At 32.6% G+C, this 26,711-nt stretch overlaps 1 protein-coding gene across 7 annotated transcripts; it reads right to left on the reverse strand.

Moving 5' to 3' along the window:
* Window positions 1-881: 881 nt before the first annotated feature.
* LOC110607285 (disease resistance protein At4g27190-like) lies at window positions 882-16,181 on the reverse strand. Of its 7 annotated transcripts, none has more exons than XM_043954462.1 (8): window positions 15,869-16,181; window positions 15,639-15,702; window positions 8,951-9,006; window positions 6,224-8,858; window positions 4,737-5,300; window positions 4,091-4,603; window positions 2,175-2,861; window positions 882-1,319 (listed from the first exon to the last, which is right to left on the reverse strand). In XM_043954462.1, the coding sequence occupies exons 4-7, from the start codon at window positions 8,840-8,842 to the stop codon at window positions 2,178-2,180; spliced, it is 4,380 nt and encodes a 1,459-aa protein (XP_043810397.1). In that variant the 5' UTR covers window positions 8,843-8,858; window positions 8,951-9,006; window positions 15,639-15,702; window positions 15,869-16,181; the 3' UTR covers window positions 882-1,319; window positions 2,175-2,177. The 7 variants fall into 7 exon arrangements, with proteins under 7 accessions (XP_043810397.1, XP_043810398.1, XP_043810393.1 ...); XM_043954463.1 differs by having other exon boundaries at window positions 882-1,315; window positions 15,850-16,181; XM_043954458.1 differs by having other exon boundaries at window positions 15,850-16,181.
* Between the last annotated feature and the right edge of the window lie 10,530 nt (window positions 16,182-26,711).

Raw genomic sequence — 26,711 nt, forward strand, 5'->3', positions numbered from 1 at the left:
TAAAATCATGGCTTATGAAATAATAGTCAATTGTACAGGTTTGGGAACTTATTGCTTGGATCATGCCTTGATACATGAAATATATATAAAAAGCAAAAGTCAATGAATGCTTTTTTTTGGTAAATGATATTTTAATTTTTGAATTTTAGTATAATTAATAGATCGATTTTTGTATTTTTAGAACTGAACACTTAAATTTTTTATAACCAATTCGTCTAAATTAGAGTTCTTCCATTCATTTTTATTGTTAAAAAGTGTAGAAATGTCTTTATTATCCTTTTTAAATATATAAATTACACTTGAATCTTTAAATTTTAGCATGATTAATTTAAAATTGTATATTTAAATATTTCTATGGTTAGTGTATTCTTATTTATTATAATTTAAACATTTTGATCTTTTATTTTTTTATTTAAAAGAACACTTAAGTTCGCATATTAACTTTTATCTATAATAACTCATTTAACTAATTTTTAATATTTTTTGTTGTTTAATTTTATTCTTTAAAATATTTCAATACTTACAATTTCGGTCATTTTTAAGTGGTACCAAGTAACTTTTAAGTAGATTATAAATTTTTATAAAAATTATTTTAAAAAGAAAATTATACTTTCAGAAGAAATTTGACCTTCCACTAGGGGTTTTAAAAGGGGAAGAAATTTGACCAACTTTTAAGTAGATTATAAATAAAAAGATATCCAATTTAGATGAAATAATTATATAGAAATTTAAGTGTTGGATTTTAAAAATATACTATCAATCCATTAATTACGTTAAAATTAGATACTAAAATATAATTTACTATTTTTTTATTCATAAACAGCAAAAATATTATCAGAATATAAAAAAAAACTGAACCAAACAATTTAACGCGCAGTACAACTAGCAACCACAAAATAATAAAATAAGACAAAGAAGTCACCTTACTTATGATAGACAATCCATATGAACTATGGACACAGTTGTTTGTCGTTCAATTAAAAAACTAAGGAAAAGAACTAAACATAGCATGACAAAAACATAAACAAATCTTCAATATGTCTTTAATAGCAGCAAAGCTATTTCACACCTGTCTTAGAATTTCAAGACTCAAAAAATAAAAAGCAGCTCCAAAATTTATAAGCGACTCATGAAATGTTGTTGATGAGAAAATCACAGGAGAAGAAAATTGTTTATTTTTTTCAACTTCAAGACTTGAGAAAAAAAATATATCCTAAATCTTCAATCTTCATTGAACACCTTGATCCCAATGCTATTCTCCATTAAAAGCAGCTTCATCACTTTCCTCTTCACCACTCAAACTCAGCTTCCCCTTCTTCCTGAAATTTGAAATAATCAAAATCACCATTGTCAGTGGCATCAAGTTCTTGTGTAACAAATAAATTATTTATAAGATATTCCTGGGATTATGCAAGTGTGGGTTATTCACCAATCAAAACTAAATTCACAATTTCAAAAGACATATGATAACTAAAGAAAAGCAATGCTTAGATAGAGGAAGAGTCAAATCTATTCCCCTTGTTTGGAATACAATTTTTTTTTATTTATAGAAAAATTTTTTTTGTTTGAAATAAATTTTAAAATAATAGAATTTAATTGAATTTATTTGATTTTGAATAAATTAATAATAAATTTAAATTAATTTATTTTTTATTATCCTTATTATTTTTAAACTAAAATATAAATATTTATTTCATAAATAACAATCATTTTATCATATTGAAAATAATTTTGAACACCATTATTAATATTTTGCAATATTTAAAATATGATCTTTACATAACTTTTTTACTACTAAAAAATTACATTAAGATGGATAATTTAAGAAAAAAAATAATATAATAAATTTGTCCATATCAATTATAAATATATTAAATATTAAATTAAATTAAAAAAATAGTTACTAATTAAAAGAAATAAACAAAAAATAAGGAATAAAAGAAGAGAAAAATGGAGTTCTTAATTAAGTAATTTTAATGCAAATAAATTTAAATAAAATCATTTCTTATAAAATTCTTACAAGATTTACTTTTTAATTCAAAATCAATTCTCACAAAAATTTTAAAAAAAAAAATCTTAATTTTTCTAAACACAAAAATTTAAAAAAAAAAAATTCACTTGAATTCTCTAAAAATTTACCATTCTAAATAAAGGCATTAGGAAATGAATCATACCTCTTATTGATTCATCTTCAACAACTCACTCATTTTTGCATTAAGGTTTGGATCAGATCCCATTAATCGATGCCTCCTTCCATTTATCACAACCTTCTCTAGCTTTGGCATGCTTAATGATCCATAGGAGAATGTCTCCATCCTTTTCCAGTTCAAAAACTCCAATGTTTCTAGAAATGGAAATTCAAGAGCATAAATCCTATTGCAGAAAGTGTTGAGGTTGGGTAAATCCTCAAGTGTCAGAGACCTTAGTTGAGGGAACACAATTTTTTGCATGCTAATTTCTTCATTCTCTTTTCCAATAATTTCCTCCATCCTCTTGCACCTTCTAATCTCTATTGATTGTAGCTTTCCTACAAGTTTGGCCGAGCAAATTGAGAAAAGGTTTATTAAATTATAACAATCTATTACAATCAACTTTCGCAGGTTTTGGAAGGCTGTGATTTCTGGTGGAATCTTGAACCAAACGTGCTTCAAATTTGGTAAACTAACTAACCGTATCTCTTCCACTGAATTGAGCACTCCATTAATCAGCCCTTCAAATGAAAATATTACTTCCACTGAATCGCTGCCTTTAATCCTAAGGTCTTTCACATTTTGCAACTGTTGAATCAATTTGGATGGAAATGCATAACTTTCATCAATATTGCTAACAGATGGATCCCCCTCATTCTTTATTAATGAAACCTGTCAAATTGAGGAGCAGAACCGAGATCTCTCAGTTTACTATACATTTACTATCAGGTTAAATATCTAAATAACATATATATTTTATAAAAATACAAAACATTATTTAATAATACGATTCACTTTCATAAATCAGTAATTAGATTGATAGATTTTCTTTATAAAACAACATAAACACATATTTTTTTTAATAATAAAACTAAAATTTTAATATTAGTTACAGTTTTAACTAATAAACTAAATTGAATTTAAAAAAATTAATGACAACTTATATTTTAAAATTAAAATATGGACATTTGAAATAAATATTTTTATTTTGATAATATCATTTTTTATCATTATTAAAGTCAATTGTGTACTTTTTCATCAATTATAATATTTTTCTCTTCAATAATTAAAACAATATAGAAAATAAGTTTTAAATTGAATTCCACACATTTTAAATTTTTATTAACTAATACTAAATAACAAAATAATATATTTAAAAATTTTATTTTATTTTCATTCTTAAAAGCTACATGCATGATTTTCAATATTATTGAGTATCAATAAGTTAATCTATCAAAAGTTGTATTCAATATTTATGCTCATATTCCATGCTTGATAATATTAAAAATTATGTACATAAGTTTTAAAAATTAGAAATAAAATACTGTTAAAATTAATTTAAAAACATCATTTTGTTATTTTAATATATGTTAATAAAAATTAAAATACATTAATTTGATTTGAAATTATTTTTCACAAATTTTTAATTATTAAGAAGGAAAAATAATAAACTAATAAAAAAAATATGAATGAATTTAATAGACATGATTAAATAAAAATATTTAGTTCAAAGGACTATTATATTAATAAAATAAAACTTCAAAGACCATATTATATGTTTTAAAAAAATTATATAAATATGAATTTGTGTAAATATTTATCTATTCTTTTATATCCAATATAGCATAAAAACAATCATAATGATAGATATTGAATAAATTTTTATAAAATTTAAAATTTAAAAATATATCATGTGTGTCGCATAAAATAGTTATAATATGTTATTTAGAAAATGTGAATTTTTTTTATTTAACTACAAAAATATGAAATTTTTAAATAAAATAAAATATATAACTGATTTAAAAATTTTAATAAATGAAAATTGAGAAATTAAATAAATACTAAATTCAAATTGACATTTATTCATTTCAAATAATTATAATTTATCTTGAAGGACATACCTTTTTGCTGAAATTATTATCTTGTTTTTTCCTCTTTCGTGGTATCACGGTGGCACAAAAGGTAGTATCAAGGTGATCAACCTCAGCACTTGTACTCAATGTTGACGATTTTGGAACTGAAACGATTTTGGAACTGACGATTTTATAAAACGTCAATCGTTCTAGCAAAGACCACTCAAGAGAAACATTATTATCTTTGCAAAAACCCATCAAATTTGGCAGATCTGAAAGGTGAAGATAAGTTAGGCTAGGAAACAATACTATTTTGCTTCTTCCCTTATCTTTTGCAACAATGTATTCCATCTTCTCACATGACCAAATGTTTAAGTCTTTAAGCTGCACCAATTGTTGAGCTACAGAGAGAGGAAAGGCTGCTTCTTGAAAATGACATTGAAAGATATGAAGCTCTCGCAAATTTAATAATGGTGAACTTGGTGGAAAAAATAATGTAGAAATCATTTCCATTGGTCCACTTTTCATTTGAGATGTGCTTGGCTGCTCCATCTCCATATCCTGCCAAATTTATTAGGGAGATCATCTAATTCATTCATTGCTATTGTAGGTGTAATGCTTCTAACTCCCAAACCCTAAAGTAAATTTCAACAATTTCAATGGCATTACGTTATGAAATTCAATGAGTACATACCTTTTTCTTGGAAACATCTTTTGGCTTTCCTCTTCTTAGTAAGCGTTGAGCAATTGAGCTTGTTGGGAACATGACTTTGAGCTCACTTTGATCGTAACTTTTGTTCAAAGTTGATGAGTCTGGAGTTTCACAATAATGTGTCTTCAGTTTAGGACAAGAGAATATCTTCAAATATACTAATGAGTACAACTCAAAAGAAATATCATTGTCCGCAAAGAAAGCCACCAGCTCTGGTAGATTACGAAGATCAAGCTTAGTTAGATTAGGAAATGCTATTTTGCTTACGCCCTTGTTTTTTTCTTCTTCTTTAGCTTCTGCAACTATATATTCCATCTTACAACATGCTGAGATATTTAATTCTTTAAGCTGCGCAAATTGCTGGGCAACAGAAGGAGGAAACAGTGCTTTTACCAAACCACAATTATATAAGATAAGCTTTTGCAACTTTGATAGTCGTAGCCAAAGAGAAGAAAATAATATAGAAATCTTTTCAACTGGTTCAGTTTTAGATTGAACAATTTTCATCCTATTGTTCATTTCAGATGCACTCGACTCTTCTATATCCTGTCAAACACGAATATATATATATATATTAGCCATTGGAACAAAAATTAAAACTCAATTTTTTCTGTATAAAATGAAAACAATTAGCAAATGTAGAAGGTATGAATGAAAATAATTATAGAAAAATAACATATATCAGCAATGGGCAGATAATTTTGGGTAATTTTTTTTTTTTGAAATGGAAATTTAGAAATCGGAAAAGTAGAACCTGAAATATCTTAAATGTACTCAAATACATTTACTATCAAATTAAGTCTGTGAATGCAATTTTGAATAAATTTATAATGTGTCAAGTGAGTTTTATGAAATAATAATAAAGTAAATTATGCATTTTCTATGTAGATGGAGACATATATATTTACTAGATTTAAATTTGAAATTAAGGTTTTATTTATATGTAAAAAATAATTTGTATTTAAAAAATATTTTTTATAAAAAATGTTTTTTTAATGAAATACTTATTTTTTATTATTTAATTTTAATTTAAAAAATAAAATTTATTAATAAATTTATATATAAATATCTTGATAAATATTTTAAGATGTGAAAAATGATTTTATTTTTTTTAAAAGTAAAAATTATTTTCTTGGTTTATTTTTTTATTAGAAAAATATTTTTTTAACTAAATTTAAAAAAAAATGAAAAATATTGTTTTAAAAATTAATTTTTTTAAACAAATAGAGCTTATTAAAACATTTTAAAAAAAATTTTTCAGTCACGCTATGAAAAAATCTTATTAGTTATAAAAACAAATTATAAAAAATATAAAAACTTTCCTCATTAACTCATCATATTTAAAATAATGAAATATTTTTTTAAGTAATAAAAATAATTATTAAAAATTTAAAAACGAGTAAAATTATAAAATGGTCTTCATATTTAAACTAAAATTTTCTTTAATTATAAAAAATATAAAAGCTTACCTTGTAGATAAATCCAATGAAGTTTGGAAGGTCATCCAAGCAGAGAGTTGTAAGTGGCGACTCAATCTCATCATCATTCACTTTGTTTCTGTAGAAAATTCCCTCCATCTTTTCGCAGGACACTACAGTCATGCTGTGAAGTTGCCTCAACTCTCTAGCCATGGATAGTGGAATAAAGTACTTCAACTCATCACATTCATATATTTCTACTTTTCTTAAATTGCTCAAGTATGAGAGGGGACTTTTTGGAGACTCTGGAATTCTCACTAGTGCATCAACACATTCGTCTCGCTTCAAATCCGCAAAACTATTATCTTCTATCTCATTTACAATTTTCTTCAAATTTTTCACTTCTTCCAAACACAAGACTTCAACTTTCCTCAACAAAACACATATCCCACTCCCTTTAATATCACTTGCATCTCCTTTAAGATGCAACACATTCTCTGAATCTTTGTGAACAATATGAACCTTTGAGTCGCCTACAAAAATGTGGAATCTTATTAAGTTTCTAAAGACTGAAGCTTTAGGTGAAATGTAGGCATTTACTACAGTAATATGCAATGCAGTTATATGATGAGTCTCTAGCTCGCTGAGGCTTGCATTGGTTTTCTCTTCGTCTTCCTTCCATTCCCATTTCATCATATATCTAAGTGGAAGATACAACTCTTCTAGTTTGGACAACCCTACTAATACATCTGGTGGAATGTATCTAAGGTTCTCGACCCTGCGCAGGTTTAGCAACCTTAGATTTTTCAGATTTCCTATTTCTTCTGGCAGCTCTTCTAAACGATAACTACGAACTTCAAGTATTTCCAGTTTCACGAGATCTCCAATTGTATGCATCTCGTTTAGCCTATCATTCCAAAGACATAAGGTTTGAAGATTCTTCAAGACATCAATTGATTGTGGCAGTGATGGGATACGGGAGGCTATAGATAGAACTTTGAGTCCTTTCATCCCTTCTAACACGTTGATTGGAAGGCTTTGTAACTGACAATCATTCTGACAATCATGCCAAAGCTGTAAGAGTTCAAGGTTCGGACACTTTAAATGATCCTTAAGTTTTTTGATGTCTTCACACAGAAGTGAAATTGCAGTGCAATTTTTGTACCAATCCTTACCTTCCCACTCATTTATTCTAGCTTGACTTTGTAATGTGTGCCACTGCTTATTTCTGGAGGCAAGTGATATGGCTACATCACGGACAAGGTCATGCATTTTGACAGACTCGTTCCATATGTCGTCACCTTCAAGCAACAAATTTGACCCTTTGAGCATATCAATAAGCTTATAGATCCTATCTCTTCCTTCATGCACATATTCAACACCTTTAAACAGCCTTAGGCCCATTCCAAATTCAAGCAAATCTTCAACCAGAATATTGAAATCTTCAGGGAACAAGCTACAAAGCAAAAAGCATGACTTGGCCTCTTCATCTTCCAAATAATTGTAACTTAATTCAATTGCAGAAAACACATTTTTCTTCATTCCTGAGATATATTCCAGCTTAGAATTCTTTAATTGTCGAAGCACATCATTCCAAATGCGTTTGTTTTTGTTTTTTAATGCTTTGGAAAGAGTTACAATGGCAATTGGTAAGCCTTCACATTCATTTACAATCTCCTTCACCGTGTCGAGTAAATCATGGCCAATTGAGTCGCCTGCTGTCTCTTTGAAAAGAACGAGAGCTTCTTCATCATTCAAAACTTTCATTAGGAAATTTCTTTGACTTCCCAAACTAGAGCACACAAATTCATTTCGTGAAGTCAACACGATTTTGCATCCATTTCTCCTGCAACCTAAAGGAACTCCAATTTCTCCTAAACCATCCTCCTTCCAAACATCATCCAATATTAGAAGGATCCTCTTATCACAGTTGGTAAGCCTCTGATGCAGTTTGCTTGCTCTTACCACCTCACTTTCATCATTCTTGAGTTCCAATCGCAAGCAAGATGCAATTTCATCTTGGATCTTTCTGAAGTCAGGAGTATCAGACACGGCTACCATAGCAAACTCGTCAAACAATTTCTTTGTTTCCATGTTTTTCATAAGCTGCTTTACCATAGTGGTTTTACCGATACCACTCATTCCGCAAATCCCAATCACACGAAGATCGTCATTCTTTAAGGCCATCAAGATGTCATTTAGAATTGATTCCCTGGATTTAAAATTCTTGATGCGTTCATCACTGAACCATAATTCTATCTTTTGACAAGGATCAGGATAGGCTATTTCACCAAAATTCCTCGCTTCTTCGAGCAAAGCAAGCATATTTTCTGTCATCTTCTTAGCTTTTCTACTCAAGGAAGAACGGTTCAAACACTTGTTCACGTTCATTTCATTTTGAAGAAATTCTTTACTCCTCCTATCAATGCCATCTGCTTTCTCTTGCCAACGAATTACAGAACCAACAACCACCTGCAAGTTGCTTTTGGCGTTATTCACACGTAGCCCCACCTCAGTTCTCTTGTCATCCAGTTTCTGAAGCTCCTCTTTCAAATTCTCGATGTTATGTTTGTAGTAAATCAGATAATAAAACGGTCGCCAAATAGGAGCCACCAAGTTTTTAGCAATTTCACCAGCAATTGTACCTCCAATGGCAAGGAGAACCTCCATTTCTCTTGTTATATTTCTACAATAACCAAGTCCTAGAATTAATATAATTGCACGACAAGAAAAGTAAAACACAGTTTAAGTTAAACAATAAGTATATTAAAATCTTACAAAATCCAAGGACGGATTGCTAATAGATCTGCAAAGAGAAGTATGCGTACACTAATCTGCAAAAGAAAATCAGCCAATCATTTAAAGAAAAAATTATTTTCATTGAATTTGGACATTAAAAGCAACAAATAACCAATAAAATAAACACTAGTTAAATAATAGCAAAGATCAAGAATATCATTGATCTCCAAATTAATAACCAGCTACTGAAATTAATCTTTAAAAAGAGTTAATGAGAAGAAAGCCAATTCTTTTTATATTTTTATAGTCCTATCTTTTTACTTTTACTAATTAAACTCTACAATTTTAAACTTCATTTTATAATATAAAATCCTCTCAATTTTTATTTAAAACACATATATTCTCTAATATATAATATTTAAAAATTAATTACATATTAAAAATAAGAGAATATATATATATAATTTAATAAGTGCCACATCAACAAAATAATCTAAAAATCTGCTATTATAAATAAAATAAGTTTTATATTACTTGAATAGAAAGTAAATTTTGTTTAAAAAAAAAAAAGAAAGTAAATGGGTTTTTATGTTACAATATGACATATTTTACTGTTACAACTCCAAGTGAAAATATTCGCTTTGGAAAATTACCTTTTATCTAAAAATATTCTTACAACTTTTAAATTGCAATCACATACTTAATCTAATAGTAAGTGTATTTAAATAAATCCGAGATATCTCAAATTTTACTTCTCCAATTCTCAATTTTCATTTTAAAGAAAAAAACTTCTAAATTGATATTGATGCTATTATTAAAAAATTAGAATGACTTTAATTATTGTTATTTTAATATAAATTTAATTTTAGACTAATGAGGCCAATCGCTATAAATCATTTATTTTTTATTTTCTTATCCCTATTCCCTTTAAATTTCAGCACTTCTGTAGTTTAATGTATCTTGTCTTGAAATTTATTACTTGAGATATTTTTTAATTAAATTGAAGAATCAACTCCTTAATTTTCCTGATTTAAATTGTGATATCTTACTTACTAGTACTTGAGTTGAAGATTAATAGTGTATTTGCTAGGTTGGTTGCTTACATATTGCATATTTAGCTGAGCATATACCACAAATATGCCCTAATTATAGTTCGATTTGGTTCAGGACTGAGCATTTTTCAGTGCTAACTAAAAAAATAAATCGAACTAGATTAGTTTTATTTGATTTTATAATTAAATTGGTATGGTTCGATTAGTATTTTATAGAATTTTTAATTTTCGGTTTATTTTTTTTAATTAAAAATTAAAAAGTACAACGGAATTGAAATTAGTAAAATACATTATTATGTTGTAGTATATATATGTAATATTTTTTCAAGTCCCCTAACCTAATACTGTTTTTTTTTTTTTACCACCACTTGCCCCACTAATTCTCTCTTCTCTTTTTTATTGCTTCTTCTTTCTTTTCTATTTTGGTGGCCTTGGTTTAATTATTTTTTCTTCTTTGCTTTATACCATATTGACAAAATCTCATACATATTATGGATTTTGATAATTTTTTGAGATCTCAGTAATAGCATATTCAAGATGAGCATCTTTTGAACAAGCAAAAGATAGGGAGGTCCATCATAGAGCAGTCGACTAGAAGTAGATAGGACTCATGACCTCATTTAGAGCTAGTTCTTTTATTTTGTGGATTTACAGATGACGAGAGCTCATTTGAGATGCAATGAGATGCTATAATGGGTTTCTTCTTTAATTATTTTCTTCTTGTATTTCTTTAAAATCTGCATTTTATTTTGTTAAAAAATTCCATGACGACAGATTCAAAATCTATGATTCTAAAGCATGTGATATGCACTATTTTGCATTTTTAATTATTACTTGGAATTGGACTGTTTGATTCTTATTGTTCCTTTGATAAATTTAAATGATATTGAGGTTGTATATTTACATCTCAGTTTGTTGAGAACCGAACACAGACTATATATATATAATTGGTAAAAGCCTCTTTAAATTGCTGACAAATTTTTATTTGTTCACTTAAATCTCTAATAAATTTTTTTGTCTATCGAAGTCCTTAACTTATTGATAGTGAAAAATTGACTCAAAATATCTATTTTTGTTATACCCTACTATTAGTCGTCTTTACTAATCACCTATTCAGATTTCTCCTCATGTACAACATAACTCCATTCTTAATCAATCTCCATTTCCACTTCCCATGGCAATCATCTTTCTCTCTGAAACCATGATTATCAAGCAATTGATTCCTCTCTAAACATCATTTTCATTCTCAATTAAATCTTTGTTTCCTTTAAAAATCTTACTTTCCTCTGTAAATGACAATCCTCTCCTGCAATCCCAAATTTAATTTTATCATATTGGAAGCAACCTGTCGACCAATGTTGACCAGACGTCCCGAGGGTCCGACCTCTTAATGACCTGCACTAATCTGTCCGAAGTCTTGACGACCTGTTGACCTATATTGACTTATCAGATGTCTTGATGACCTATCGACCCATCTCGGTTTCAGGTTTGATTTGTATGTAAATATCTTTTCTTTTCTTTGTTGTCTTGTGCAGTATAGGAAGCTTAGTTTGTACAGCATAAAAAGTTTGGCTTGTATTGTATATGAAGTTTTGCATTCTTAGATTTTCCTAAACAGGGGTAAACCTAGTGTATATATTGTCACATTATGGTTAATAAAAGGGGGCAAGAACTTTCATTCCCAAATTGTGCGAGTCTCCGTTTTCACATGGTATCAGAGACATGGAGGTTGAAAAGGAACACGGGGAGAATTTAGGAACAATGAAAAACTCTTTCAATCCTTATGCACGAAATTCCAATGACAACCCAAGCAATTTGATTATCCAAGTGAAGTTAAAAGGAGAAAATTACAAAGAATGGGCAAGGGCCATGCGGACTGCGCTGAGAGCCAAAAAGAAATACGGCTTTATCAATGGATCCATCAAACAACCAGAGGACAATGCACTGGAACTCAAAGATTGTTGGATAGTTAACTCTATATTGGTTTCTTGGGTATTCAATACTATTAAACCAACACTTCCATCAACTATCTCTCCTACCAAAAAGGTGAAGAATATGTGGGAAGATATTAAGTAGAGGTTCCCAATTAGAAATGGACCATGAATGCAGCAGTTGAGATATGACCTAGCAAACTTGTAGGCAGGATGGTCAATCCATTATTTTCTATTTCGGTAAACTCAAAACCTTATGGGATGAGATTAATAACTATGATCAAATACTAAAGGGTGCATGTGCAGGCTTCAAATGCAATCTTACCATTGACATGGAATGAAAGCGTAAAGAAGAAAGAGTTCATCAGTTTCTGATGGAGTCTCATGTCTTGAGCACTGACCCTTTTCCTAATTTGAATCATACTTATGCTATGGTGGTTCAGCAAGAGCGAGCGAGAATCGTGAAGAGAAGCAAAGTTGAACAGTACAACCCTATGAGTTTTGTAATTCAGGCCAGTGTTCGGAATCCAGAAGGGGATAAAGATAAAACTTCTATTTGCTCTCATTTCAATTGAAAGGGTTATGACACTGAAAGTTATTTTCAATTAATAGGCTATCCAGAATGGTGGGGTGCTTGGCCTCGTGGCAACTTAGGTGTGCGTGGTAGTACTCAAAAGTGTGGGACTGAAGGAGGACGTAACAAAGGAAGTGTTGTGCGTGCACACGCAGCGCAAGCAGTTGCAGTTGATACTGGACAAAAAGCAATGACAGATGCAGATTGAAAGGGGTTGAATGGACTAAATGATGAGCAATGGGCTGCTCTACTAGATATGTTAAACTCTCAGCAGAATACTAATGAGAGGTTAACAGATAAATAAAGAAATTTTCCTTGGATTATTGACATAGGAGCCTCCCATCATATGACAAGAACTAAGGCTTTTCTAACCGACTTACATGACATTGCACCATGCTCGGTTGGATTGCCTAATAGGGAGAAAACAATGGTAGTAAAAAAAGGAACCATGTTGCTTGGCAGAAATTTAAAATTATGACGAGTTCTTTTTGTTCTCAATTTGAAATACAATCTAATTTCTGTCTCTCAGCTTTTTAATGATTCAAATTTAGTTATTCAACTCACTAACAAAATATGTGCTATATAGGACCCAAATTCGAGGATTTTGATTGGAGTGGGTGAGCAATGAAAGGGGCTTTACTTTCTCAAAGGAGTCGCTTCAGTTCATGCTTGCAAGCTGAGTAGTGGAGGGACCTTTGAGCTTTGGCATAATAGAATGGGACATCCATCATTTTAGGTGACAGACTTGATTTCAGAAACTGATAGATTGTATAGACGAAAGGCTTTCTTTTATAGTAATAATAAAGCAACAGTATTTTGATTTGATACACTGTGACTTGTGGGGACCCTATACAATTCTCGCTTCTCGTGGAGCTCGTTATTTCTTGATTATAGTTGATGATTATTTGCATGCTATATAGATTTATTTGTTCAATCATAAAAGTGACAAGACATGTGTTCTTAAGAAATTTATAGCCATGATCAAATGTCAATTTGACAAAAGTGTGAAAGTCAGAAGGAGTGATGTAGCTCCCGAGCAGTTAGGCAGGGGATGCAATAAAGAGGTTAAAAGGAGTGATGTAGCTCTCGAGTAGTTAGGAAGGGGATGCAATAAAGAGGTCGGAAGGAGTGATATAGCTTCTGAGCCGTTAGGAAGGGGACAATGAACTAAGCAGGTTTCGATTCATTTAAAAGACTATGTGACTCACGCGATCAATGTAAGCCCTTCGCCGTACTCATCCTCTCCATTAGCTTCTTCTTCAGGTACTCCTTACTCTATAGCACATTATGTGAGTTATGATAAATTCTCTACACACCATAGATGTTTCTTGAGAGTGATTACTGCAGGACATAAACCCACCTCTTATATTGAAGCTTTTCAAGATGCCCGATGGAGAGAGGCCATGCACACAAAAATTCAAGCTTTGGAGGACAATGGTACATGGACAGTCAAGCTTTACCTTCTGGGAAGCGCACAATTGCCAGCAAATGGGTATACAAAATCAAGTATAATTCTGATGGGAGTATTGAAAGATACAAGGCACGACTGATTATCTTGGACAATAAATAAGTTAAAGGGCTTGATTATCAGGACACCTTTGCACCCACAACGAAAATGGGTACGGTTCGTACTCTTCTTGTAGTCGCAGCTACCAAGAATTGGGAATTATATCAAATGGACGTCCATAATGATTTTTTACACTGTGACTTGCAAGAAGAAGTCTACATGAAAATGCCACCCGGCTTTGCTCTTCCTCATCTGGCAAAGTCTGTCACCTCTGCAAGTCTCTCTACTATTTGCGCCAAGTTCCTCGTTGTTGGTTTGTCAAGCTGGCTGCTTTTTTACAAGCCTATGAATTTCAACAATTCTATTCAAATTACTCCTTGTTCATTCTTCACGTTGAATTGCTTCCTTTGAATGTTCTTATTAATGTTGATAATCTCATTATCACATGCAATAATCTTTTTGCTGTTTAAAAATTTAAGGAGTACTTGAGCCGCTGTTTCCACATGAAAGTCTTAGATACCCTGAAATTCTTCTTAGGACTCGAGGTAACCCGCACCACTGAAGGCCTTTTTCTGTGTCAACATAAGTATGCCTTATATGTAATTTTTGATGTTGGTTTGTTGGGTTTCAAACCGACTGCACTCCTCTAGAATAAAGTCATAAGCTGGCTTTTGCGAAGGATGCTACCTTTGCTATCAGATTTATTCAGATATATTTACCGCCAGATTAAAACCGTGATTACAGTAAATTTATTTGGCTGTGACTTACTTTTTTAGAATTTCAAAATTTTAAAAATAAGGTTGTCAAGTTGAATAGTATTTGCTCTATCCAAATTAATATGGAGGAATAGATGATTGATATGTTGATAAAATTAAATTATTAGATAATAATTTTATTTTAAAAAATATTATTGAATAATAAAATAATAATATAACTCAGTTATATCCTGATGATAATTTATATTTATTTAAAAAATAAACATTAAAATAATAGTCATAATATTACATCCTTAGATAAAAAATTTAAATTTATAAGATGATAATTAATCAATATGAAATTATGAAAATTTATATCTAATTTCATTTAGACCTTGGAGGGATAGATAAGTTTTTTTTTTTCTTATTCAAGAATTACTTTTCTAAATTTTTTTTTTGTTGAAAATTATTTTTTTAAATTTATTGTAATAGTCTTTTAAATTCATCATTTCTGAAAGTGTTATTAACTGCTTTTGTAAAAGATATATATATATATATATATTTGGGTTATTTCTTTTAGGATAAGGGGATTATTTTAATTTAATTTGATTATATATATTTTTCAAATAAGATTTTTAGTAAATTCTAAATTTTATAAGTATTATAAAAAATATGATAAAGTATTATTAATTGCACATTAAAAATATATATTATCTCATCTTTGTTATGGTATATTATTTATATAAAATAAAAATTTTAATTAAGAATTGTTAATTAAAATTTCAATCATCAAACAGAAAAATTTGAAAAAAAAAATAAATATCTGCATGAATTACCTAGAAAAAAAAAAATCATGCAAAGACATCCAAATTCATCCTATAATACAAAAAAAATATCAATTGAGTGAGACTATATCAATGGAAGTAAACAAAAATGATAAATTATTTGGGGCGAGAAAGTAATTTTACCAGCAAATGTACTGAAATGATGAGAATCTCAATTTTCTCACTTTGTTACTGGAACAACCAAGAGCTGGAACACAAATAATTAAGCCAAAAAAACATAAAAAACGAGTTAAATTTAAAAAAAAAAAAAGAAATAAAAGGAGGGCAAGTAAATAAAAAATAATTAAAAATTAACTTATAAGTAATAAAATTAAAAATAATAATAATAATGAACCTAGATCTGAAGAATAAACCAAGATCTGCAACATGTAGAGTCCTTTGGAGCGGTGATTTTGATGAGAATGATCAGCAGGCATGGGATGAGTAGCTAGCTAGCAAGCAGGAACTCTTCCATCTCTTTACACACAGCAACAGCAACGGCAACGGCAACGGCAACGGCAACGGCAACGGCAACGGCAAAAAGATCAGCCAGTGCAGAAAGCTCAACCACAGGCAGGTATCCAATGATAAAAAATAGCTATTAAGTTAGAAGATCGATGCATATCAGAGAATATAAAAGCACGGGAAGGGAAGGGAAGGGAAGGGAAGGGAACATAAATAATTCACCAACCATGTCTTTTTAGGTGGTCCCGAAATAAAAGCTAATTAAATTTTATATATAATCTAATAATATCATGAAATAATTGCGGGTGCTTGACATACCTTTTTCCAAGTCAATGTCAGGTTCAGTTTATCCACATGAATCATGTCAGGTTCAGTTTATCCAAGTGAAGCATGTGAACTGGTGGATTAATCCAAATAATACCGGTCACTTTTAATAAAAATAATGGGCTTTTTGTAAATTTAGGGGTAAAAAATTTTTTATTTGTGAATTTAGGGTTAGTATAAAAGTATTTATGGATTTGGAGTTAGGGTGATATATGGCAGCTGAAAAATTTATTTGGCGCCTGTTTGACAGGCACCAGACCATTATTTTATTTTTTTTATTTTTTTTTAAATGGTCTAACATCACTCATAATGACGCTAAACAATTACTTTCTTATAATTGTTTTTTAAATGGCCTGACGCCACTCAAAGTCGCATCAGGCTTTATTTTTTTAATTTTTTTAATTATTAAAATATTATAATTATATTAATTAATATATTATTTTTATATTATATTAACTTAATAATTATATTTTTTATTAAAATAAATTTTTTATAATATATTTTATTAATTTTAATATATTTTTATAATAATATTCTAATTAAATAACATTAATCATAAATTTATTTAACTATTATTAAATATATATATAAGAAAGATTGAATTAAATAATTAATAAAAAATAGATTAATTAATTAATTAATATAAATATTTAAAATTATAAAAATTAAATTTATTTTTATTGGACTATCACTCATATGTAATCACAAAATAATATTAATGGTTCTAATATTTTAGAGAGTTATGAAATATAATATAAAAAATTTATTATAATAAAAAAATATAATATAAAAAATTTAATTATTTATAAAAAATATAATATAAATAAAATTATTAGAGATTAAAGAATAATAAATTATATTTATTACATATATATTAATTATTATTTTATATGAAAATAAAATTATAAATATATTTATACTATATATTATAAATATTTAAAATTTAATTTTTTATTATTATTAGTAGATGACTTTTTAATTTTTTACAATTTTTTGATATAATATATTAATTTATAATTAAAAAAATTTTAAATTAAAAACTAACTATATTCTTAAAATAATCAATAAAAAAATAAAACATATTTATCTTTCTAACGATAAAATATAAGAAATAATATATTTAAATTTATAATAAATTATATTTATTACATATATATTAATTATTATTTTATATGAAAATAAAATTATAAATATATTTATACTATATATTATAAATATTTAAAATTTAATTTTTTTTTATTATTAGTAGATGACTTTTTAATTTTTTACAATTTTTTGATATAATATATTAATTTATAATTAAAAAATTTTAAATTAAAAACTAACTATATTCTTAAAATAATCAATAAAAAAATAAAACATATTTATCTTTCTAACGATAAAATATAAGAAATAATATATTTAAATTTATAATATATTTTTTTAATTATATTTTTATCATTAGTAAATAATAAATATAAATAAATATAAATATATAGATAATTAAATTTTAAAATAAATTGATGAGAGATGGACAAATAACATAATTAATTTTAAATATTTATAATATATAGTATAAATATATTTATAATTTTATTTTCATATAAAATAATAATTAATATATATGTAATAAATATAATTTATTATTCTTTAATCTCTAATAATTTTATTTATATTATATTTTTTATATAATAATTAAATTTTTTATATTATATTTTTTTATTATAATAAATTTTTTATATTATATTTCATAACTCTCTAAAATATTAAAACTATTAATATTATTCTGTGATTACATACGAGTGACAGTCCAATAAAAATAAATTTAATTTTTATAATTTTAAATATTTATATTAATTAATTAATTAATCTATTTTTTATTAATTATTTAATTTAATTTTTCTTATATATATATATTTAATAATAGTTAAATAAATTTATGATTAATATTATTTAATTAGAATATTATTATAAAAATATATTAAAATTAATAAAATATATTATAGAAAATTTATTTTAATAAAAAAATATAATTATTAAGTTAATATAATATAAAAATAATATATTAATTAATATAATTATAATATTTTAATAATTAAATTTTTTTTTTAAAAAAAAAATAAGGCCTGGCGCCACTTTGAGTGGCGCCAGGCTATTTTAAAAAAAAATATTATAAAAAAGTAATCGTCTTGCGCCATTCACAAAGGCGCCAGACCATTTTAAAAAAAAAATAAAAAAATAAAATAATGGTCTGGCGCCACTTAAGTGGCGCCAAGTAAATTTTTCGGCTGCCACCTGTCACCCCAACCCCAAATCCGCAAATACTTTTATACTAACCCTAAATTCGCAAATAAAAAATTTTTCATCCCTAAATTTACAAAAAGCCCAAAAATAATTGTCGGCTAGAAAGAAGTATATATAAACCCTATATCAAAGCTGTCCATTCCTATCACTTTGACGTATAATTTTAATTTTCACTCCAAATCACTTAAATTTTATACTTTTTCAGTTATGTTATTTAGCTCTAATTTCTTTATTAAAATTACTCAAACTTTCATTTTTACGTTTTTTTTTTTATCTATTGTTTCAGGTTTTCACATTAATATATATAAATAATTCTTTTTTCCTTTTTATCATCTTTTTTTAATTATGTTCACTATATTGAGTCTGACTATTTTAAAAGTATTAGTGTTTTGCTAATAAACTTCTAATAATTAGAAGTTAAATAGATAGAATTAGTTTTGAATTAGTTCATATAAAGGCTATAAAAGTCTGATGTTGCTTAATAAATAAAAAAAAATTTTTTTAGACCTCTGTGTATGATTAAGAGTCTTTCAAATCTGGTATCAGAGCCACAAAGAGGTTTGTAGTGCTCAAACACTGCGAGTGTAGGTGAGTGTGTGACAATTACTAAAACTAACAGCTTCGCACAATCATGCATTCCCAAGTTTAACGGGGATTATGATCATTGGAGTTTGATCATGGAAAATCTCCTTAGATCAAAGGAGTATTGGAGTGTCGTCCAAAAAGGTTACACAGAACTAACTGATGAAGAAGCACCGACACCCATTCAGAAGAAGACTTTAAAACAAACAAGGTTAAAGGATTTGAAGGCCAAGAATTATCTCTTCAATTCCATTGACAAGACCATTCTGAAGACAATTTTGCAAAAGAAAACAGCCAAACAATTGTGGGACTCAATGAAGGTTAAGTATCAAGGGAATGCTCAGGTGCAGCGTGCTCAGCTTCAAACTCTTCGTAGAGACTTTGAGATACTGGAGATGAGACCGGGAGAGACCATGAATGATTACTTCGGGAGAGTGATGGTGGTGTCCAATGACATGAAAAATTGTGGTGAAGACATGTCAGATGTCAAAATTGTAATACCCGGCTAGACTCCGGTATCGGGATTCCTACCATCCGGTGGAATCTCGGGTGTCGGAGACCTCTAGAAGGGTAAAACCATGTTTTCATAAAATGTTTTAATGTGTTTTATGTTTTAAGCATGAAAGAAAATGATTTTTTGCATGAAAACAACTTTGGAGGAAAACTCAGGTTCGGCCGCTGAACCTCAAGTTCGGCCGCCGAACATGCATGCGTTTCGGGTGTGCCTTAGGCCCCCGAAAGCATAAAGTGAGGAAAACCAGGTTCGGCCGCCGAACCTTATGTTCGGCCGCCGAACATGGCATGCATGCGGAGGCACTTTCGGCTCCCGAACGTGGCCTGGCCAGCCACCTATAAAGGGGTCCCTTAGCCGAAATGGGCGAGCTTTTCTCCCCATTTTCGGCCAAGGTGAGCTCTCCACCATCCCTCGCCGATTTTGAGTTTCTTCCTTCGGATCTTTCATGATTTTCATTTTTTTTCACTTTGTTTTGAAGATTTTGAGCATTTGAGCAAGTTTTGGAACTTTGAGGTTCAAAGAAACTCAATTCCTCCGATCTCCGAGTTTAGGTCGTCTCCCTCTCGATCTTCAAGAGGTAAGGGTCGATCTTGAACTCTTTTTATGTTTTAAACAAGTTTTAAGTAGACCTATAGGGTATAATGCATGTTTAGCTTATGGTTAGGTTTATGGGTTTATGTTATATTTTTGAACAATGTGGATGTTTGATGTGTTGTAGATGGGGTTTAAGATAGTTTGAAGCCCCTAGGAGCTTGTATGCTTGAGTATGCATGTTGTAGATTAGGAAAAATGCATGTTTGAATGGAATGGGAAGTTTATGTGCATAGGAGCCGAAGTTTCTGCCCTTTGGCAGAAACCAGGTTCGGCAGCCGAAGGACTTTCGGCCGCCGAACCTGCCTGGGAGGCCAGCCTTTCGGCTGCCGAAGCCTGCCCCCGAAAAGAGACTTTCGTCTCTAGAGGGCACTTTCGGCAGCCGAAGGTGCCGCCGAACCTGCTTGACTTTCGGCTCTGGAGGGACTTTCGGCCGCCGAACCTGCCGCCGAAAGTGTCTGTTCAGCCTTCCTTTTCATGTTTTCCATGGATGTTTTGAGGTGTTTTAGGGGTTTTTTGGGGGATGTTTTTAGAGTCATGTTCTAGTTGTTTGGTCCCTCATTTGAGTCCACCTGTGTAGGTTCGGACCCGAGGAACCGAGGACCCCAGCAGTGAGTCAGCTGCTTCAGTCGTTGTCAGAGCTAGCTAAGGTGAGTAGAATAAACCTTTATGTTTTAAAGCAAATAAATTACAAAGTTTTGAGCATGTTCATGCATCATGAATGCCATGTGATATCATAGGTTGTTTGCACTAGAATTCACAAATATGTTGCATTGCATTTTATGATGTTGATGTGGATTGGTTATTGGATGATCCTTTAGTCCTCATATGATATGATATGATGATGATACGGCATGATATGGTATGGAAGTCCGGTTGACCCATTCTACGTTCCGGCACTATGTTAAGAGAAAGACCGGTTGACCCATTCTACGTCCCGGCACAGTTGGAATGTTATGTTATATTATGTTAAGGGAAAGACCGGTTGACCCATTCTACGTCCCAGCACAGTTGGACTATGTAGAGGACTATTGGTGACAATACCATCCATGATGTGATTTGTTGTGATGTGTTGCATTACATGGTAGCATGAGATTTTAAATGTTTTATTATTCTACTCACTGGGCTCTAGTAGCTCACCCCTCTCCCTAATCCCCCAGGTTTGCAGGTACGGGCTAGGCAGAGAAGTCAAGATGAATGAAGTCATGTGTATGTAATAGTTAGAATGTGGACATGATAAATTGTAAAATGATGTAAAGTTATGAATAGTTATGTCATGTAATGTTGTTATTGAGATTGAGGATTAGAAATTGTGCTTGACCCTATGAGTATTGTTATCCCCTTTGATACATGATCTATGTTTTATGAAGTATATGTTTCACCAAGCTTGTGTATGATGAGGTACCCCATTGGAGCATTTGATGAGAGCTCCAGTGTGAGGTTTATATTTATGTCTATGTATATGTTTATATGCATGCACAGGTTGAGCTTGGTAAAAGAAAAGAAAAGTTCAAATTTTTATGCATGTTGTTGATCATGTATGGGATTAAACAGGTTTACAGGAGGTATGTCAGGCTTGCTACGGGTCCCGGCGGCCTTAAGCCGATCTGGATCCTAGCGCCGGTAGCGGTCTGATTTTCGGATCGTTACAGAGTGGTATCAGAGCCCTAGGTTCATATGGTCGGACCTAGAGTGTCGGGCTCATAGATGTTATAGAAGGTCAAGCACAATAGGAAAAATCATGTCCACTAGGATAGGATAAAGAGTCCTATCTTGAATGATGATGTGAAATGCCATGATTATATGCATGTGCATTAACGATATGCTATGATATGTGATGTATGTGATGCGGGTTCATGTGTTTCCACATGAACCATATGATACTAATATTTGTGCTATTTTTCAAAAAACAGGATGAGAGGAACTCGTCGATCTGCGCGATTGACTGGAGTACCACCTGAGGATGAGGGCATGAGCGCCCGTCCTCCTGCATTGCCTAGGGCAATGTCAAGTAGGTCCAGCAGAGAAAGAGCAGTAAGAGACCCTAGAAGGTCTTTGGATCTGGGTAGAAGCAGGTCAGTGAGGGGAACAGTTCAGGGAGGAATGTCAGAGGACATGGGGGATGATATGGATGTAGAGCAAAGGAGGGATGGCAGTCTGGGAGTTAGCATGTCAGAAGAAGGTATGGGAGAGTCCCAAGGAGGCACTCAGGCCTCGGGATTTGTTCAGCCACCTTACTACCCACACTTCTCGCAAAACCCCAGGTATTCGATGGGAGGCCCATTGGATTACCATAGCTTTAATCCTTATCCCACACAGATGCCATACCCACCTTACTACCCACCATACCCTCAGTACCCAATGTATCCACCTCCACCCTACTATCCAAATCCAGCAAACCCTATCTCAGGGGATGCTGCTCCTCCTCCTCCACCAGCAGAACCCACAGTTCCAGAAACTCCAGTACCTAAGCCTAGCTCATCTGGAGGGAGCAAGGTCAAGATGACCGACTACATGAAGCTGGGTGCTCCTCAGTATGAAAAAGGGGATGACCCGTTTGTGTATCTTGAAAGGGTCAAGGTGATCACAGATGAGATTGGGGCTGATGATAGTAGAGCCATTCAGATGGCTGGGTTCACACTCAAATGCAAGAAGGCCGAGAGTGGTTTAAGAATTATGTGAACCCGAGGGTGGACAGCATGTCTTGGGAAGAGTTTGCAAACGAGTTTGCAGGATGGGCTTTCCCCGATAGTTCAAGGGAGCTGAAGATGATCGAATTTGAGCAGTTAAGGCAGACAGAAGAGATGGTGTAGATGAGTTCACAGACAGATTCTTGGAGCTGTTGCCATTTGCAGGGCAAAATCTTGACTCAGACCAGAAGAAGTCAAGGAGGTATATCATGAAACTCCACTCCAGATATTCCTCCTTGATTCAGTCAGCAGATAGGGAGAGCTTCCATGCCATAGTGGATATGGCCCGGAAAATGGAGGCTAGTGCCATCATTCAGGGGACAGATAAACAGATAGCGGCACAGTCCTTTGGTTCCAAGACCCCGGGTGGGGGAAGGCTAGATCCCTCATCCTTGAGTGCAGCAGCTTCGGGCAGTAGGAAGTGGAGTAACACCACTAGGAAGCCCAAGAAGAACAAGTTTTGGAACAAAGTCAAGTCCAGTCTGGGACTAGGGAGTGGCTCAAGCTCTGGTGCGGATAATGCCGTTTGTGCAAGGTGTGGTAGGCCACACAAGGGAGTTTGCCGGGCTGGGACATCAGCCTGCTTCAGATGCGGGCAAGAGGGACACATGGCTCGGGAGTGTCCTAGAACAGTACCTATGGCTCAGTCCCAGCTGTAATACCCGACTAGACTCCGGTATCGGAATTCCTACCGTCCGGTGGAATCTCGGATGTCGGAGACCTCTAGAAGGGGTAAAATCATGTTTTCACAAAATGTTTTCATGTTTTAATGATTTTTAAGTAAGAATGAATTTGAGTTTTTAAATGAAAAAGACCATGGAACCTTTACCAGGTTCGGCCGCCGAAAGTCATGTTCGGCCGCCGAACGTGGATAGGTTTTGGGAGCACTTTTGGCCTCTGAAAGTGTCTGATAGAGGGCCCCAGTTCACCTCCAGGTTTTGGCGGAGTCTGCAGAGTGCCATGGGTACCAGGTTGGATTTCAGTACTGCCTTCCATCCACAGACAGACGGATAGTCAGAGAGGACCATCCAGACCATAGAAGATATGCTCAGAATGTGTGTGCTGGACTTTGGCGGTTCTTGGAGGCAGCATCTACCTCTGGTGGAGTTTGCCTACAATAACAGCCATCATGCTAGCATCGGGATGGCTCCATATGAAGCTTTGTATGGGAGGAAGTGCAGATCACCTGTTTGCTGGGAGGAAGTTGGAGAAAAGGCCTTGGCAGGGCCTGAACTAGTAGAGATCACCAGCAGGGTGGTACCCATAATCAGAGAAAGAATCAAGACTGCTTCAAGCAGACAGAAGAGTTATGCAGACATCCGCAGACGGCAAGTAGAGTTTCAGGAGGGGGATCTGGTATTGCTTAAGGTGTCTCCAATGAAAGGAGTGGTTCACTTTGGGAAGAAGGGTAAACTAGCCCCGCGATACATCAGACCCTTTGAAATCTTGCAAAAGATTGGGTGTAACGCCCCGGAAATCCGGACCGCTACCGGCGCTAGGATCCAGATCGGCGTAAGGCCGCCGGGACCCGTAGCAAGCCTAACATAACCTGTAATCCTGTTTAATCCCATACATGATCAACAACATACATAAAACTTAAAACTTTTCTTTCATACATGTTATCAATCACCAACTCAACCTGTACATATTCTGATCATATACATAAACATTGTCCCTCTGTGGGATCTCATCAAGCCATAACGGCTATACATCATATGGTGAGTTGGTTTACATAAACATCATAACATAAGATCATGTACATACCAAGGGATTAACACATACTATGGTCAAGCACAACTCTATCCTCAATAACATAATTACATAAACATAACTGTTTAAAACTTTACATTACATTTTTATCATTTGTCATGTCCACATACTCTAGCTATTACATACATATGACTTTTCTCTTCTTTTCTTCTCTATCTATCCCGTACCTGCAGGCCTGGGGGTTAGGGGAGAGGGGTGAGCTAGACGCCCAGTGAGTAGAATAATAAAAACATTATATTTTATTTCATGCTTTCATGAAATGCAACACATCACAAACAATCCACATCAAGGGTAAACCTGTCACCAACTAGTCCCACAATCATATCCAATGCCAAGGGCGTCGTCAAAGGCTCCTTGGACTTCCATTAACATAGCATTACTTACACTGTCCCAAGGCCTTGTCCGGCACTTGGTCTAGGCGTTCCATAGTGCCAAGGGCGTAGTCAAAGGCTCCCTGGACTTCCATTATCTAGTGCCAAGGGCGTAGTCAAAGGCTCCCTGGTCTTCCATTATCTAGGACTAGTGGATCATCCAGAACTTACCCACATCATCAACATAATGTGCAATGCAACACATTCGTGAATTCTAATGCAACATCCTAAAATATCATATGGCAATCGTGATGCATGAACATGCTTAAAATTAATATTTCATTTATTTAAAACTTAAGAGTTTATTCTACTCACCTCTGGTTGCTCTGAAGACTCTAATAACACTCTGTAGCAGCTGGCTCACTGCTGGGGTCCTTGGTTCCTCGGGTCCGAACCTACACAGGTGGACTCCAATGAGGGACCAAACATATATATACATGACTCTAATATATCCCCCAAAAACCCCCTAAAACATCATGAAAACATCACAGAAAATATGCATGGAATGGCTGAACAGGGCACCTTCGGCGGCACCTTCGGCGGCCGAAAGTCCCAGACAGAGACGAAACTCAGCTAGGTTCGGCGGCACCTTCGGCGGCCGAAAGTGCCAGACAGAGACGAAAGTCTCTTTTCGGGGGCAACTTCGGCAGCCGAAAGGCCTGCCTCCCCAGCCATGTTCGGCGGCCGAAAGTACCTTCGGCTGCCGAACCTGGTTTCTGCCAAAGGGCAGAAACTTGGCTCCCTTTGCACATCTCGCCTCCAAATCTACAAATCATGCATATTTTTCAACCAAAGCATGCATACACGTTCCTAGGGGCCTCAAACATGCATATACCCCATCTACAACACTTCATTCACACATAATCAAGCTACATTGTTCATCAAACATCAAAAACCTAACATTTACTCAAATATACATATATCTCTAAACATGCCATTCTACCCCATGAATCTTACATAAAACTTATTTAAAACATGAAAAGAGTTCAAGATCGACCCTTACCTCTTGAAGATCGAGAGTAGAGGCGATCTAACTTGGAGTTGGGAGAAATCTAGCTCCTTGGGCCTCCAAGCTCAAAACTTGCTCAAAACTCACAAATCTTCAAAATAGAAGTTATAAGCTTGTTAAAACCATGAAAAATCTAAAGAAAACACTCAAGATCGAGGGAGGAGCAGTGGAGACTCACCTTGGCCGACAATGGGAGAAAAGCTCGCCCATTTTCGGCTAAGGGACCCTTTTTATAGTGGCTGGCCAGGCCACGTTCGGGGGCCGAATGTGCCTCCGCATCCATGCAATGTTCGGCGGCCGAACATGAGGTTCGGTGGCCGAACCTGCACTTCCCTCACTTAGACTTTCGGGGGCCTAACGTGCCTCCTAAAGTCCATGCATGTTCGGCGGCCGAAAGTAAGTTTCGGCGGCCGAACCTGGGTTTTCCTCCAAGGACTTTTCATGCAAAACTCATTTAAAAACATACTTCAAAACATCAAAATACTGAAAACATTTTATAAAACATGATTTTACCCTTCTAGAGGCTTCCGACATCCGAGATTTCACCGGGCGGTAGGAATTCCGATACCGGAGTCTAGCCGGGTATTACATTCTCCCCCCCTTAAGAACATTCGTCCC

This window comes from Manihot esculenta, chromosome 2 (assembly GCF_001659605.2).
Source record: "Manihot esculenta cultivar AM560-2 chromosome 2, M.esculenta_v8, whole genome shotgun sequence".
NCBI classification, from domain to species: Eukaryota; Viridiplantae; Streptophyta; class Magnoliopsida; order Malpighiales; family Euphorbiaceae; genus Manihot; species Manihot esculenta.

What these genes read in the sequence shown, in the direction of transcription:
- LOC110607285 (XM_043954464.1), bottom strand. Translation starts at nt 8,842, where the DNA reads ATGGAGGTTCTCCTTGCCATTGGAGGTACAATTGCTGGTGAAATTGCT. An exon ending in AAGATGTTTCCAAGAAAAAG is followed by an intron (nt 4,604 to 4,736) that starts GTATGTACTCAT and finishes TAAATTTGGCAG; the next exon opens with GATATGGAGATGGAGCAGCC. An exon ending in ATAATAATTTCAGCAAAAAG is followed by an intron (nt 2,862 to 4,090) that starts GTATGTCCTTCA and finishes TCAATTTGACAG; the next exon opens with GTTTCATTAATAAAGAATGA.